Source organism: Ahaetulla prasina, chromosome 2, assembly GCF_028640845.1.
Source record: "Ahaetulla prasina isolate Xishuangbanna chromosome 2, ASM2864084v1, whole genome shotgun sequence".
In the NCBI taxonomy this organism is placed as follows: Eukaryota; Metazoa; Chordata; class Lepidosauria; order Squamata; family Colubridae; genus Ahaetulla; species Ahaetulla prasina.
In genome coordinates, this window is record NC_080540.1 from 43238061 (window position 1) to 43255314 (window position 17254).

At 34.6% G+C, this 17254-nt stretch overlaps 1 protein-coding gene across 18 annotated transcripts in view; it reads right to left on the reverse strand.

Moving 5' to 3' along the window:
* FOXP1 (forkhead box P1) overlaps positions 1-17254 on the reverse strand; it is a 755498-nt gene that overhangs the window by 98877 nt on the left and 639367 nt on the right. For all 18 annotated transcript variants that reach the window (XM_058168797.1, XM_058168786.1, XM_058168800.1 and 15 more), the window contains one exon: positions 5064-5168. In XM_058168797.1, the coding sequence (XP_058024780.1) occupies positions 5064-5168 (105 nt within the window). The remainder of the gene's footprint in view (positions 1-5063; positions 5169-17254) is intronic.

Consider the following 17254-nt stretch of genomic DNA (forward strand, 5'->3'; position numbering starts at 1 on the left):
TCTTGATATAATGAAACAATATGGGGAAAAGCGTGTCTATTAATGGCCATGAAATGATGCATTGGATGTTTCAATCCTAAAATAATACTTGGATGCAAGAAAATCTTTTATATTGGTAGTGATACCACTACGTGCATTGGTTGGTGTTACCTGTCACACAACAAATCTATCTTTGTTTGGGACAAAATCTATTATTGTCTGAAATTCAAACAAAAGTAGGATTTTGTAAATTGGGATACTGAAGTCCACAATCTGTTAAAATGAGGGCTTGTTGTCACTAATTTCTTATTCTTTTCATTATTTTAAAATAAAAAATCCTAACATTATATACATGCTGACTTCATGGATTGTTATATCTTTAACATATATGGACGTTGACCGAATGTTGCCCGATATTACTATTATTGTCACTGTCATCATGAACAGGAAACACTCTTCCTTTTTGTCCGTTCTTTCTCATAGATTAACACTTTACAATTACATTTCTCTTTCCTAACACCAATAAACGGAAAGAGAAAGAGCGTGTTGTGGTGATTAATAGTTAAGAATTATTAGCTGAATAGTTAATAGCTATTAACCTATTAACTGAAGTGCACAGTTCTCATTAACAGCTACATCTTTAAACTGGGTGTAAAGGTGAAATGCAAAAATTACAGATACAACTAAATACTTAATGCTGTGCATATTTTCATGACAAAAAAAGACTTTCTAGCCTCCGAATCCATTAATATTTTAAACTAAAAATTCAGCCACCTAAAACACGCAGCAAAGGAAACAAGGTAAAGGTAGAATCCTTAAGCTTTAATTTAAGATGAATGCAATGGATTTCAAATTAGAGATGTTAAGCCGGTCATACGTGACAAGCTTTGGAATATTTTCTTTTGGTCACACTGCTTGATGGTTCTTTTCATCCTTTGTTACATTAGGCTCTTTTTTATAATGACACTGAGAGTCACAGTGCATAATTAATAGGAAATGAAATATTCAAATGGCCTCTAATGCAGCCCCAGTGAAATGCCATTGAAATAAAAAGGCTAGGGAAGTGTGGAGACATCAGGAATGGGTATGAATGTTGGCATGTGTCACTTTTTTAAACCTCAGATAATGCGAGCATAAAAAGCATGCTAGCACACAGCAAGCAAAAACAACAGGCTAACATTAAAACACATTTTTATGGCACAGTAGTTATTATTATTGAATTGTAAAATGGGCAGCTTAACCAATTCTGTTTCTCACACATTCTATTGTCGAGTCATTAAAATTCTAGTATAATCATTTACATCAAGTTCGGCAAATCAAATGCAGATGTGGCAGTGTGTTTGTATTCCACAGGATGGGGTACATAGGCAGACCAGTGTCATCTTTAAAATTAAAAACATGCACATCCTATGTCACCAAACAGCAATATGAAGAAGTTTCAGATGTATTCATCTAAGTTTGCTTACTGAATTATATTTTGAGTTAATCTAAGATTACTTTTGGGACAAAATAATTAACAGGAAGCATTTTTAACTATTTATTACCAGGAGAATAGTTTAGTTTTATATAACAACCTTGGTTAGAGATTCTAGGCGCATTTCAAACTAACATCTACTCGTGACAGCTTTTCAGAATCTTGCACTGCTTAAACAACTCAAAACACCCTTCAAGACACAGGCTTGAATTTAAACTTCTGTGTCAGGGCATACACCATATGAATGAAATATACAAACACGGTGTACACACACACACACACACACACATACACACATACACACACAGAGAGAGAGAGAGAGAGAGAGAGAGAGAGAGAAAGAGAGAGGGAGAGGGAGAGAGAGAATGAGAGAGAACATGCTTGTGCGAAGAAAACTAAGGTTAAAGAAGCAGTAAATCAAATACTTCTCCTTGAACTAAAACAGTCCATTTTGACAGCTGATTTTCTTTCTTTGAAAGCATGCAGCACACGTAAAATAAATACTTGTACAGGTGGGAAAAAAATCTTCAATATCCTGGACTGTGTTAAAAAAAAAAGATCCTGTTGGATTTATATTTGTTTAATAAGAGATTTCCTGGATGGATAATATCCACACAAACAATTAGATGCGGAAGGGGGGGGGGGAAATGTCACTTATTTAAAATTTGAACTATGAATACAATTTTTATAAAGGACTGGACAGAAAATGGAATTTCAAAAATCCAACAAATCAATTTCCATTAAGCAACAATATCCATATTTATATTTTAGTTTTGCTGAACTTACTTAATGGCTGTACCTTCATTTAGAATAGAATAGAATAGAATAGAATAGAATAGAATAGAATAGAATAGAATAGAATAGAATAGAATAGAATTTTTTATTGGCCAAGTGTGATTGCACACACAAGGAATTTGTCTTGGTGCATATGCTCTCAGTGTAATCTTTCAGCCCAGTTTCAAAATGCAAAAATTTTAAATAGAACAAAAAAGTCATTGCTATAGTAATAATTCCCGGCTTAAAGAGTCACAATCTTGTATGAAACTTGTTGCTAATCCTAGTACCACCAAATGATCTCATATTTCATTCTGGCTGGATTCCAACATACAATTTCATTAACCCAGGTACCGCAGGTGATAAAACTCATTTTTCCCTAAAGAGACAGCTAAAAAGTACAGTTATACATTTATGAAGTACCAGCAATCAAAATTATGGATTTTTCTAAAAGGTTTTTAACTACTTTTATTTGAAAGGAAAATTGCTGTCTCAGACTTTTTTTTGACACTATTACTAATCATAAATTTTACCATTTAGACACAGCAATAATGTGGGAGATGGTGTCAGTAAAAAGTATGAAACAAAGATGCTCGCTGTCTCTTAAGTAATGCCTTCTGCTCAGATACCGGAAATGAAACTTAAGAGACATAAACCAAATATCTAAAATTCTCATTGATTGCAAAGAACAGGGTTAGTTACAAGATACAAGTTACAACATAAAACAAAAGGTATATATTTCGTAGTTATACATTCATCTAGGAAACTGACCAAATGAATTAGCACGATGGCCACAACTAACCCTGTTGTTCTACAAAAATAACACACTATAAAATTATCTTTAACAGCACCTCTGGGTCTTTTCCTTCCAAACTTTTTTTCCTAATATTATAGAGATCACTAGAGGGCAGTGTGGTATTTAGACCATTCTGACCTTTGTAAGTGATGCAACTATTACTTAGGTCTTGAACTTTATTACAATGTCAGCAAGGTTAATCAGGATGCTGTAAAATTTGTGACATTCAAATCTGAATTCCGATTTAACATGTTCCACATACTAGGGAACAGAACGAATTAATATTTTGTTGATAGTATAGTTAAGTTGATCAACTTTCCTACGTATTTGTTGTCTGCCAGCATTTAAAAGGGGATGAATAAGAAAAATCCCACTTTTAGCTGGTGGTCGGTTTACATAATGAATTGGGAAAGATTGTGTATATGAAATAAACAATCGTATATACCTTTGGAAGTTTCCATCCCTGCGTCTTTTTCCTCTAATGTTGAACAATTTTAACCTCGATGTAGTTCAATTAAGCTTAAAAGATAACTTCAGTTTAAAACGTTCTGATCTGTAGACAGCAGTCATTAATGCATTTTGAAGCAAGTTCTGATTTCCAGCTTTCTTTAAGCAGGTATCCTTATGGGTACTTTTCTCTCTCTAAAACCACAAGCATAGTTTCTGGAATTTCATGTGGAAGTGCTTAAGGGGTTGAAAGTTAACACCTTTGTGAGCTGAGTAGCCTTGCAGTTGCTGCTAAACAAAAGCCTCTTTTAGAAGCTTTCCTGAAATGTTTTCTTAACATGTTCCAAGTAGTTTTAGGCAAGCAACTAAAGTAAACAAGATGTTACCATGATAAAAACACTTGTGAAAACATTGCAATGTGTGCCTAAAATGTTTCTTTCACACAAGCATTCCTTAGTTTTACCAGCAAGCTTCCATCTATAATTCATAAATGATTTAATTTTTAAATGTATTTCAATTATAACTGTTACTGTTCCTACCAAGCTTCGCAGAATTACAAGTCCAAAACTATCAAGGTTGTATGTTGGTTACAAAGCTTACTTCCTTTTGTAAAATAGTGACCTTAATATATTTGTGTATATATGTATCACATAGTATTACATATACCCTCCGAAAGAAGTGGATTTCTGTAGTTCAGGATTCAAAAGAGGAATCCTTCATGCTCTCTGAGGTTGTTTGTTTGCCAATATTTCATTATCCAGTTAAGTAACATCATCAGTGCTAATGATGTTACTTAGTTGGGTAATGTAATGTCTGCAAGCAAACAACCATGCTCAAAGAGCACCAAGGATTCCACTACTATCTTTCCCTACCCATTTGGGATCACCCACGCATAAGTTTAGCTCACGTTAGGTAAGTAAAACTAAATGGTGCTATAGTGCGACCGCAAACAAAAGAGCCTCATCCCAGAATAGCTCACGCATCTCCCCCCACACCACCCAGCTGTAACAGACAAGCAGAGCTGGTAGCCGGTGCCCCCCCCCCAAACCCAATCCACGATGCGCGAGAGACATGGGCAGGCGACGATACACTTTATAAATCATCATTACTGTGGAACCGGTGGGCGGTTAGAAAATTTTACTACTAACAGAAATACAAAAGTGGGCGGTAGTATAAAAAGGTTGACTACCCCTGCTCTACAGTAAGTATTTACAACGGGCACTTCTGAAAAGTGCCCATTGTAAATACATACTGTACAGCTCTAACCCAATTCGAAAAGCAAGTATATAACAGCTCAACCTACAGTTGTACCACATTTAACAATATGGTCCAAAATGCCAATACAAATGTAACAGAGCAATATAGATATATACATCCACATGTACACATATTTATTCAGACACAATTACATGTAGATAAGATAGACAGACAGACAGACAGACATATAGACAGATATTAGATTGGGATGGAATGGAATGGAATGGAATGGAATGGAATGGAATGGAATGGAATGGAATAGAATAGAATAGAATAGAATAGAATAGAATAGAATAGAATAGAATAGAATAGAATAGAAAGAATAAGATTTCTTACTTTAAAAAAGACTGGAAATCTTCACATACTGCTTCGCAGCCCGGCCATTTGCATACTCCGTGCCCGTAAAGCGGATGACTGTGAGAGGGTTCTTCATGGGATAAACTGAAAAAATAATTAAAAGGCAGAAGAAAGGAAACTATTATCATGTGAAACTTTGAGTAAGCTTACTTTGGTGTTTGAAAAACATATTTATCAATACAATCCAGTAACAGTACAAAATACTGAGGAATAAGCAAAACATTTTGGGTCATGCAATACAGGTTTACAAGAGAATATTCCAAAACATTATTGAGGAATTGTATGGATCACACCTATGAATCAGAAAAAAAGTGAAATAAACTCCAAATTACTCTTAAGATGCTTAAAAATTGTATCAAAGTAAGACACTTTCGTTTGTATATAAAAATATCTCTGCATCTTTGTTCATAGTTATCAGCCAAACACTGAACTTCTAAAATTTTGATTACGGTATGGAAGTCAATAACATTTTCCTTGGTAATAAGAATCATTAATACATATTTTGGAGCAACATTGCTGTTTTCCATATGAAAAAATAAAAATTAAGACTGAGGGAGAGGGAATCTGTCTGAACACAAAATGGTCAGGGAAATGAATCTGTTGCATTTATTATTATTCTGAAGTATCTTTAGTCAACTGTGGTGTTATTTTTTTGACAATTCCCATAATTTTAAATGACTTTTATATATAAAAGCTTTAATTTTTTTAACCTCCATTCCTCTTATTTTTAACAGAAAGCTTTGCCCAATACTATTAAGATATGTGAAAACTTTTTGGTTTAAAATATACCCCCAAGAATTATTTATACATGTTTCGGTTTTGTTTCTAGAATTAGCCTCTTGCACATCACCACCAGGAATAAGATAAGCAGTCTTATCTCTAAACTATCATAGAGGTATATTTGCCAACAACATTGGTTCAAGATGGCTCCAATAACCATTTTGTTCTTATTCATTTGCCTTAAGCTTCCACTGTAATTCATGTGAAGACTTGATAAACCTTATATTCAGATATTATGAAATACGTTACCATTATAGTTAATAACATTATAGTATTTAAAGTAAGCTATATCGTAATAGCAGGAAAACATTCTTTTTGAAAAAATTATCAGGTAGTGTGCTAGAGTGAAAAGGACATCAGATTTAGACTAGAAAAAGCAGAACTTAAGGCTCTATTCAGCTGCTATTTGGAGTGATTACAATGATTGTAATCACTCAATCAGTTGAATATACTTGTGATTAATTTAAAAAAAATTAAAGGAGGAAAAGACAGCATACATGCTCTGACTCTACTGGAAACCTGGAATATACACTAATGTTAGTGGAACAGCTGTATTTTTACTGTCTGAACCATAGCAAAGTTGTTAGTAAACAGGATGTTTGGGATGGGATTCTGGAAAGTAACAGTAATAGATTGGCTCTGGTGATTGTGTTGGAAGAGCAAACAATGTGAAATCCATTTTTAATAACCATTGCTATAGAAATGACCATTGGAAACAAAATAAAAGAGCATTATTGAATGAATGATCTCTGTTTTCTAGAATTAACAAATAAGAATAAGAGGAAAAATGTTAAAAATAAGTGATACTTTTCAAAGATGGCTAAAGTTTTGATGAGCACAATATTAATTTAAGTAACTCATGAAGTCCCATTTGTGTAAATAAAAATGTCTTTTAAAAACAATGCTGGGGTAGATGTAGGGAAGTAAATACTGTTTTAGAACATGAAGAAAGAGAGAGTAAAGGATTCTAATACCTACATCAACAATTTTATACTAAAGTTGGATGATTTATTTAAAACAAGTATCACTGGAGAAGCTTTTATAACTGATGTTACTCATAATCAGCTCTTCTAAAAACATTGAATGATTTAATTGGTTTTCTTGTTATCAGTTGATTGCCCTATTGAATTATCAGGCCCTTTAGGTCAATAAAAAATGTGTAGCTATGATCAGCTCTTGCAACTTTTACGTTTTTCTATTACAACCATAAAAATTACAAGATGCAGTAATTATAAGGCCAACAACTTATAAATTGTAAAATTTTGCCACAATAATTTATTTATTACTTTTTTTAAAAAAAAAAACCATTAGCGGTATTCTGCTCGAATGCTGGTCCTTGCCTTCCAGTATAAAATATATTAACTTTTGGAGAATCATGTATTCATTTATATTTCTGATATTTTCTATGACATTATCTAACTAAATTAAATTGGAATAACTAGCTCTCAACTTTATGTTAAAATACTCATTCAATGAATAAGCAGTATGTTCAATTAAAAAGTTGTATTTCTAGTCATACTTTCAAAAATATACTTTGTGGAAATTGTGATTGTTTTGACTGATTTTTATCAGACACTGACAATGTTACTATTTTCATGTCTGCCTTGAAAAATCTAGGAAGGAAGGAAGGAAGGAAGGAAGGAAGGAAGGAAGGAAGGAAGGAAGGAAGGAAGGAAGGAAGGAAGGAAGGAAGGAAGGAAGGAAGGAAACCAGAGACAGATAAACAGAATCAATATATCTATCACATCCTAAATTAAAAATTAAAAATTGACAATAACTGGATGCAGATTATAACTGGCCAATGTGGATTTCTTGGCAGAAGTATAGAAATGGCTTCCAATTGCCTTGTTTTGATTTTTGACTACCCAGTCCAGTCTATGTTGTAAAGATTTCCTGGTGCTTTCCCAAACAAGTACCAAACACACCATACTTGTTTCTCCAAATGCCTTCAAACACAGGGAATGTGTAACAATTGACTGTGCTATATTGTGGCAAAATTGCACCAAGATTTTTTTTACAGGTAGTTCTTGACTTACAACAGTTCATTTAGTGACCTTTCAAAGTAACAGTGACAAAAAAAAAAGTTACTTATAATTTTTTACACTTATAACCGTTGTAGCATCCCCATGGTCATGTGATTTGCATTTGAATGCTTGACAAGTGACTCACATTTATGATGGTTACAGTGTCCCAGAGTCACATGATCTTCTTTTGTGACCTTCTGTCAGTGGGGAAACCAGACTACTTAACAACCGTGTTACTACTTTCATAACTGCAGTGATTCACTTAACAAATGTGGCAAGAAAAGTCATAAAATGGGGCAAAACTCACTTTAACAAATGTCTCACTTAACATAAATTTTGGCCTCAATTGTTGTAAGTTGAGGACTACCTATACTGTCTTTAAGGAATCATGACAGAAAATCAGCCACTAAGATTAATGTAGATGACATAACTATTTAAGCATATACATGCAATGGCAAACAACAACTTCCAGTCCATATAATGGAATGACTTACATCTTTTACTAGGCTAAAATTCAATTATAGATGCATATCTGCTCTAAAGTGACAGGAAGAGATGCCATTATTAGTTACTATCTTTATTGTATCTTAGTTATTTATAGGATTTGTGTTCTTTTATAAAAAATAAAAAGATGGATGTTTCTATTTATATGGGAAGTACAGAATTAGAATAGCAACTGTGAATTCTGTTCTTAAGGGATCTATATCAATACAAAATCTGTGTAATATTTTCTTATGGATTCAAACTAATCTAATTTTTTTTAACAGGAAAGGTAAGTTTACCCATGTAAACTCTTGCTTAAAATAGTAGACATGTCTGGACAACATACTGGAATTCAGTCAGTTTATCAAGACACAAGAGTTCAATTACATTGCAGAAGTTCTCTTCTTATAATGTAATGAGAAGATTATATACAGTACTTAACATTTAAACAAAGAATTTGATCATTCTAAACTGAATCACACTCAACCTACTAATCCATAGAAAACAATTCTACATATACTTAGTACTCCACTGGGTTACTTGACATTCTATTTAGATTATCAGAAATGAGTAACAGAACAACAGGGTTAGTGAATAAACATGTTTTCTCATCCATTTTATTTTCTTGGTTTAGCTAGCTAGGTTTCATGAGAGGGAAGCCAATCTAATAGAAATTCCTACTCTACCATAACTGGTTGACTGATGCCCCTGTAAGATAATTAAGTCATCACATAGGTCTTCTCACCCTATTCAGATCCAAGCATAATCAATGTCTTGAGAAACTAAGAAGAAACTAAGAGATGAAAGAGTTATGCTCTCCCAGAGCACATAGATGTGTATTTTGTAGAGAGATTATCTGGTTCCAGATTTCTTTTTCTGATTTTCTGCATTGAAGGAACAACTTTTACTGGACTTGACTGAGTTAACAGTCACGTGGACATGGAAAGAATCCAATACACTTGTCAGCCCTCCCTAACTAGGCAGACAGGAAACATGATTAGATGAGCTAACACTATTTGTAAGGTTACGTTAACATAATCTAAAGGCACCAACTTCCTGCCACCACCTTTAACTGTCTGATCAGTTAGGGTGGGTCTTTCCTAAGTTTCTTTCTCTGACCTTGGGGCCTCCTCCCTCTCATGTCTGATTGTTTCCTAGGCAGCATCACTTTCTCTTGTCTCCCAAGGTCATCCACACATTCCATTACTCCACTGGATAGCACTACATTCAGGCATGCTAATTTAAATGGACATGCAAACTTTTATCACTTTATCAATTTATAAGCTGCTTCAATGGTTGCAATATCTTTACGCATCACACAACCACAAATGAATACAGTGTAAAACACAACAGAACAAAAATGGTAACAATACAATATATTAAAAAAAAAAACACATAGTGGGAAAGCAAGCAAACAACCTACAAACAGAAAAAGATGGCCAAATAAGTATACTGATCTTAAGCCAAGAAGGACTTTATGACAATCATCTTACAGAGTTTCAAACAGCAATCATTACCACCCCTTTCCACTTTGCTTTTTTCTTAAGAGGACTATGTATTGCAACACATATCATCCATGAAAGCCAGTGGTGTAATTTGCTAGTTGCTTCACTATAGCTAAGATTTCACCAAGTCTAACACAAGCCACATAGCACAACCGTCTTCGGTGTTCAGCATGTAAACAAACATTTTTGAACAAAAGTCATAAAAGCTCATTGCGCTTGCAATTCTGGTCTTACACATTGAAGAATAGAGAATGATTGAGGATCATGCCAGAAATATTTGCTTGGTTCATATTTAACGAATCTGCAATTTCTGAATCAAAAGGACAACCAAAATGTAGTTATTACTCCTTTATTTACAATTCTCCTAATTTTGTAATGCAGTTTCAAAACAACTGAAATGTACATAGTCATACAAAACCATGTAAAAGATTATTAATGCTGAAATATTTGCAAAAATTTGCATCGCTTGCAAAATTAAGTTACAAAAAAGTAGCATCATTTTCACAACAATAGTAATAATAACAATGATATTTCTCTATGCACTTCTACTCAATAAAACTGTATGGACAATTGTTTTTTCCCGTAATGGAAAAAGTGGACAACAGTACCTATATTTCAATGGCCAAGATATTATTGGTGAATAAAAGTATCAACAAATTACAATATATTTCAGAATGAATAAAGGATCATTAGAAAGAACAAATAAATGCTCCAAGTTCAAGGTAAGCACTGATATCAGGCAAATCTATCTGCAATTTATAGCCATGCAAGAGTATGGCACTGGGTGAGGTTCATCAACCTATAAATCTCAGTTTTCAATTGTATTTAAAAAGAGAAATGTGGTTCTCTCCCTTTTAGATGAAATATTAATTTTAAAAATAGTTCACACAGAGCCTTGAGATCTTTTTCCACATTCATTTTGGGGTTCAGTTTTGTAATCACTTTCTTGACTAAGGAATTGGAAAAACCTAGGGATCTGCACAATTATGTGACCTTTGATCTTTCTGGACAGAATATGGAATTTGGAAGTTTACTAATATAACCCAAATAAATTTGGTAGTTGCTAGGATATATTTTTTTTAGAAAAAAATCTGACAATGTGCAAAAACCTAAAAGGACAGATTTTCACCACCATCTAGGGCAGGGGTGTCAAACTCGCGGCCCCAGGGCCAGATGCATCTAGTGCTGCCCCCACTACTGCCCGGTTTAGCGAAGAAGAAAAAAGTCCCGATATGTCACATGACGCCTCTGTGATGACACGAGTTTGACACCCCTGTTCTAGGGCATCCCCAAGCTTTTTTCCCTCGAATTCATGCCTGGTCAAGAGGCCAAAGGTTATATGTGCAATATGTACTCTATCTAATGCTATCAAAATAATGGCAGTTTTGACTGTTCCAAGGACAGGTTCTTACAAAGATATTTATCTCTTGAGAATAGCATGGAACAGACGAGACAAATGACATTACTCTGACTCACGTAATCTCAAAGCAAAATGTTTTTCAACTATTTCAAACATGCAACCCCCAATCATTAAGCACACAGCAATCAAGTAGAGAAGATGCAACTCATATACATATCTGCATTAGTCATCTAATCCAGGGGAACAACTACAAGAAAACAAGCAACTAACTGCCAAACAAAATATAGAATTCTCTATGAATAAGTTCAGTTTGACTTGGCAGCAAGTGGTGTCAACTGATAAAAAAATGACTCTCTGGACCTGCAATTAAAAAAACTACACAGAGTGGTAAATCTATTGCATTGGCTTTTGAAAAGTATAAATACCATGAAATGCATCAGATCTGTGTGTGTTAGGGAGAAGAAGAGACCCTGTCCTTCAGTCCTGAAATCCCTACTACTACCTCAGCCTGTTACATAGCATGAAAAGTAAATTCTGCTGAATTAAACAGAAGCCTCTACATAAAGGAGTGTCTCTTAAACTGCTTGACCCAAACACTGGTCTTGAATAATGTCAGTACTCATTACCAAAAAACCAGTCTCTTGTTGCCGTACACACGTCTCTTGGCAGCAGCAACCCCAAACTGGATCCTTGACTCACAAACAACCGTTATAAATTGCTCCATTACTCCCAGGATATGTCCAAAGTAGCCCCTTAAGGATAATTACTCCCAGTTTAAGAACCACTGATATAGAGAGTGGATATTAAGATCCAGAGGCTGCTACTCTTTACGGTCAAAGCACACATGAAAAAAATCAAACTACACTTTCGGGTAAATCGATCATACAGTATGTAAACAAAACAACATAGTACTAAAAAATCCTACACCCCAAGGAAAGCTTAAAATTTACACAAAACGAACTTTTTCATGAGATACTGTATTACACCACACTGCTTTGTGTTTCAATTCCAGTACCTGTGTAATTGTCTTTGTTATGTTTTCTTCCCCCCCTCACCCCACACACTATTCAATTCAATTTTCATCAGTATCTAGATATCCAGAATAGATGTCACATTAGGAATACTTTAATGGGCAGATTTAAAGCTCCAGCATTTTTAATCATTTCACTGCTAATTAACAAGAACAATTTCTCTTTTCTTTTCTTTTGAGTGTCTCTTCACGTACTTGCATACTGTCATCACAGCTTCCTTATAGCCTCTATTTTCTGAGGCTCTAGATATTTAATTCCCTTTAATCTTGGCTCATAGACTCTTCTCTTCCAATTCTTTTTTATTCTAACTGCTCACTTCAGTATTTGTAGTAGTATTTTTTAAATACTTCATCCTAACTGGTGTTACTGGTGTTCTAATTTTTAATAAGAAAAAATAAAAATGAACAGGAATCTGATTAACATCTATATATCACATACGTATTTTTTTAGCACAGCTGTATAATTTCACATCTTCCTTCACCTCCAATTGCGTTTTCTAAGCTGATGTTTCATTTTATACATGGATTTGATTTTCAGCTTATCAGAATTACACTCTACTTATCTTTGTTAAATTTATTCCTCTCTGCATAGTTCTCTAATTTATGCATAAGAAATGGGATTGGTTTGGTATCTTAGGTTCATTTTATTCTAATTAAACAAACACTTTGCTTATTTTTGTCATTGATGCTCATTTATGCTTGTATATATAATTTATTTGTATGATTAAAAAGAGGAGGAGGAGGAGGAAGAGGAGGATAGATGAATTTATGAGCTCAATTTTTTCCCAACTAGGCTTTCTGTGGTGCAATAGGCTATGAAAATGAGAAGAGGAGTTGGTGTGGCTGGCTGTAATTCATAAAATAAAACCATTAAAAAAATTGATTTGTATTGACTGTGCATACCTCAGTCCTGGAGTCAGGAACATATTTGATATGAGGATACTGACACACACTTAGCTCTCTCTCTCAGAGTGTGTGTGTGTGTGTGTGTGTGTGTGTGTGTGTGTGTGTATGTGTGTTAACATCATAACGCCTCTCTGAAGCAGAGAAAAATCAATTCTGTTTGAAAGAACTAATCACTAGAGTTAAGTAGCCTTCATTTACTCCACTGGACATGGACAATTATAGGAAAATCTCTAACTTTCAATGGTTGCATAAGGCTCTCAAAGAAGGATAACTTCCCCAGTGTGGAAGGTCCTGGTGATTATCCTAACCTGTTTCAAATTCATATCAGAATGGTTTGCAGGTTTGTGTCTGTCTTCTATGCTGGCTATTCATGCTGACGGATGATATTAAGTTTGGGTTCATCAGAGGGAGTCTGACTAGTTTGTCTTTTCTTACTTCTGAAAATATATTGTTCATGCTAAGGTGAGAGAATAGAGCAGGGGTGTCAAACTAGCCATGACACGTCATCACATGATGTATCACAACTTCCCCCCCCTTTGCTAAACCAGAGGTGGGCGTGGCCAGCGTGTCACACATCCGGCCTGCGGGCCGTGAGTTTCACACCCCTGGAATAGAGGCTGCTCATTTTCAGTTACTATATTCCTATCTTAATGGCTTAATTTTGTGCTTAATGAGGTTTTTTTTATATATATGCATTGCATTATAGTGCAGTAGGTGGTTATTTGTCAAACTGAGATCTATATATGATGTTATTGAGTGCTCCTTTCTTTCTTCAGTGCTTTCTAAAATATTACAGCAGCTACCTATTAGTTTTCTGGCAAAATATGAAGTCTTCATTATTACCCTTAATGATACATAAGATTTGCACCCAGGCTACATGAATGAATGTCTCTTTTAAATATTTCTGCCATTTGCTAAGATCATATGTCAAAGTTTACTTATAATTGTTACAGATGAATCTTGCAGTGATTCAAAATTAAGATAGAGCATGCCGCCCTTTGCTTTGACAGCTACCACTGAAAGTAGCTTTTAAATTGTTTAATTGTTTTTAACTGCTGAATTTAACATTTATGTACTAACACTTCCGATGCTCCCTTTTCTCACAAACACTTTTCTAGGCATCTTTAAATTTATGCACTGAAAACTACAGAGACATTGATATTTCCCAATGTAATGTTCTAAGAAGAAAAGAAGAAAGGATATCTGTTTTATTTAACATGGGTCTTAAAAAGAATGTATTTCTCATGTTAAGTAAGGGAGAATTCTTCCTTAATTTTTGCTATTTATTAACCTCAACTGCACAGCCACTTCTGTCTGCTCTATAAATGCATTCAGGGAAAACTTTCCAACTTCTGCATATGTACCAGACAGCAGTCCACAAGATATACAGATAGTCCTTGATTTACAACCGCAATTGAGCCCAAAATTTCTGTTAAGTGAAACGTTTGTTAAGTGAGTTTTGCTCCATTTTATGATCTTTCTTGTCCCAGTTAGATGAATCACTGCAGACGTTAAATTAGTAACACAGTTGTTAAGTGAATCTGACTTTCCCCATTGACTTTGCTTGTCAGAAGGTTGCAAAAACGAGATCACATGACCACGGGACAGCAACTGTCATAAAAATGGGTCAGTTGCCAAGTGTTTGAATTTTGATCACATGACCATAAGGGTACTGCAATGGTTGTAAGTATGAAAAAAGGTCATCATTTTTTTCAATGCCATTGTAACTTTGAATGGTCACTAAATAAACTGTTATAAGCTGAGGACTACATGCTAAGGTGAGAGAATAGAGTACTATGTATTATTAGATGGGAAACATGCAACAGTTCCAGGTCAAAAGAAATGGAATTTCTGTAACAACAATGCTAGATAGATTACATCTACAGCTAAACATAAACTGAATTGTTCTGCTTAAAGAAGAGCTAGCGTATCTCACAATAACAATCATATTTATGGTAACCATAACTTTGCTCATATTGTATTAGAAAAACACCAAGAGAGTAAGAAAAATATACATAGCCGTTCCATTCTAGCAGATACATGACACATTTCCTTTATTTGTACTTTATAAAAAGCAACCATATTCCATAGGACACAAGACTGTTTCATCAAGAAAACCAGCTGAAGCACACAGGTACTGTAAATATCATATGCTATTGCAGGTGCTATACTTTCTATTTGTTTGTGTTTATCTAAACAACATAACAAATAATCAGACAAACAGAGAAAACATTTGGCATGATAATGATATTGTGGGATACGGGGGAAACATCTAGTTTTTGTTGGTTTCTAAAATTGCAAAATTTCTTGATTCACATTCTTCATAAAAAAAACCCCTTCCTTAAGCGTTTCTTGTATTATACTTGGATATAATAGTATGTTATATTATATCATATCAAGGATTTAATCTCTGGAGATAAACTATAATTTAGAGATATCGGAATTAAATCTTATGTTGAATTTGGGGAAAAAAGCCAAACAAAAAGTAAAAAATGAAGGCACGTTGCCGTTCCGAATTGTCAAACTGAAGCTTGTTTTTGGAATTGCCCATGATTTAAAATGAAACTATCTTTATAGAAGCATAATTGGGATAATGTAGACATTTCAAGCACAAATAAAGAGTAGTGCCTTCCATAGTGAATGTAGTTTTAATTCTCTGGTAAGAATATCAGCCAACTTAGAGGTTTCATTGTTTTGTTTTTTTAAATAGCAATAGCACTTAGACTTTATATACTGCCCCATAGTGCTTTACAGCACTTTCTGGGTGATTTTCAATGTTAGCATATTGCCCCCAAGAATTTGGTTTTATCAACTTCGGAAGGATGGAAGGCTAAGTCAACCTTGAACTGGTCAGACTCTAACTCCTAGCAATGGAATGAAGACAGTCTGCAACACTGCACTGTAATCGCTGTGCCACCACTGTGTCATCAATAATAATGATTTCATTAATTTTATTATTAATGAAATTAATAAAAATAACATTTGAGGTTAAGAATAAACATCCTCTCCTGCTTTGGTGCAGACATATTAATGTCTGGGAGTTGCTCCTGTCATTTCTACATTTAGTCGCAAATAGAAGCTAATTGCCAGACAACCATGACTTGAGGCATTAAAAAAATAAACTGCTATGGTGTGCAGAGAATCAAATCCAAAGGGTAAAAATGTATTTGGACTACACCAGGCACAACAGTACTACCTATCAGGAAATTCTTAAAGGAGCCATGTCTTTTGCTAGCCTCATACAACTATCATCAGCAATAGATGTAGAAGCTGGGGAACAGGCGCAGTATGGTTTTTCCCAACAAGTATTAAATGTGTGTCTGGGCATGTAGCAAATCACATATTGCACTTTGAACTTGGATCACTGTACAGTCTTACTGAGTGTTAAGAACTGGTATATTTGCACATAGGCAAAAGAGAAAAGAAACAGGAAGAGCCAAGAATTAATAGTTATTAGGAATCACACGGACAACTTGGTTTCTGCAATAAGACCTAACACATGACACATGTTGCAGAGAGGTGAAATTTGCTTTTCACACTGCATTGACCACAGCACCCACAGGCACAACTACAACATCTTTCTGTGAATGGGACTGACTGCCAGATGGAGGTAGACACAGAACAAGCTGTATAAGTGCCTGGGGGACTGTCCTATATTAACACCACCTGTGTTGGGGAAAGATTGCGCTTTGGATTTGAAACGGCCTTTAAGGAGCCATCAGAATGTTATCTTTAAAAGTGCATGTGAACAGACATGCTGCAAATTGAATTAAAAGAAATGTTGCAGCAAGCGCCTTTATTCCTTAGGCATTTTCTCAAGGATGGATATTTGCGACATTGTTTATAATACCCTGGAAAGCCAACATTACCACGCATAAGCAAGTTCCTATTTTTTGTGGTTTTGTTTTTATCACTCAAATATGAATGTAGTATCATGTCGGAGAGGTCGCTTTTCTTCTTCCAGATGTTCTTGTATAAAGTAATTTTACCTGGTATAAGAAATATGGCCACACAAATGGATATTACATTTAAACAGTTACCAGTATCGGTTTTCTTTCACATAACTTTTGTCTCTTAATGTC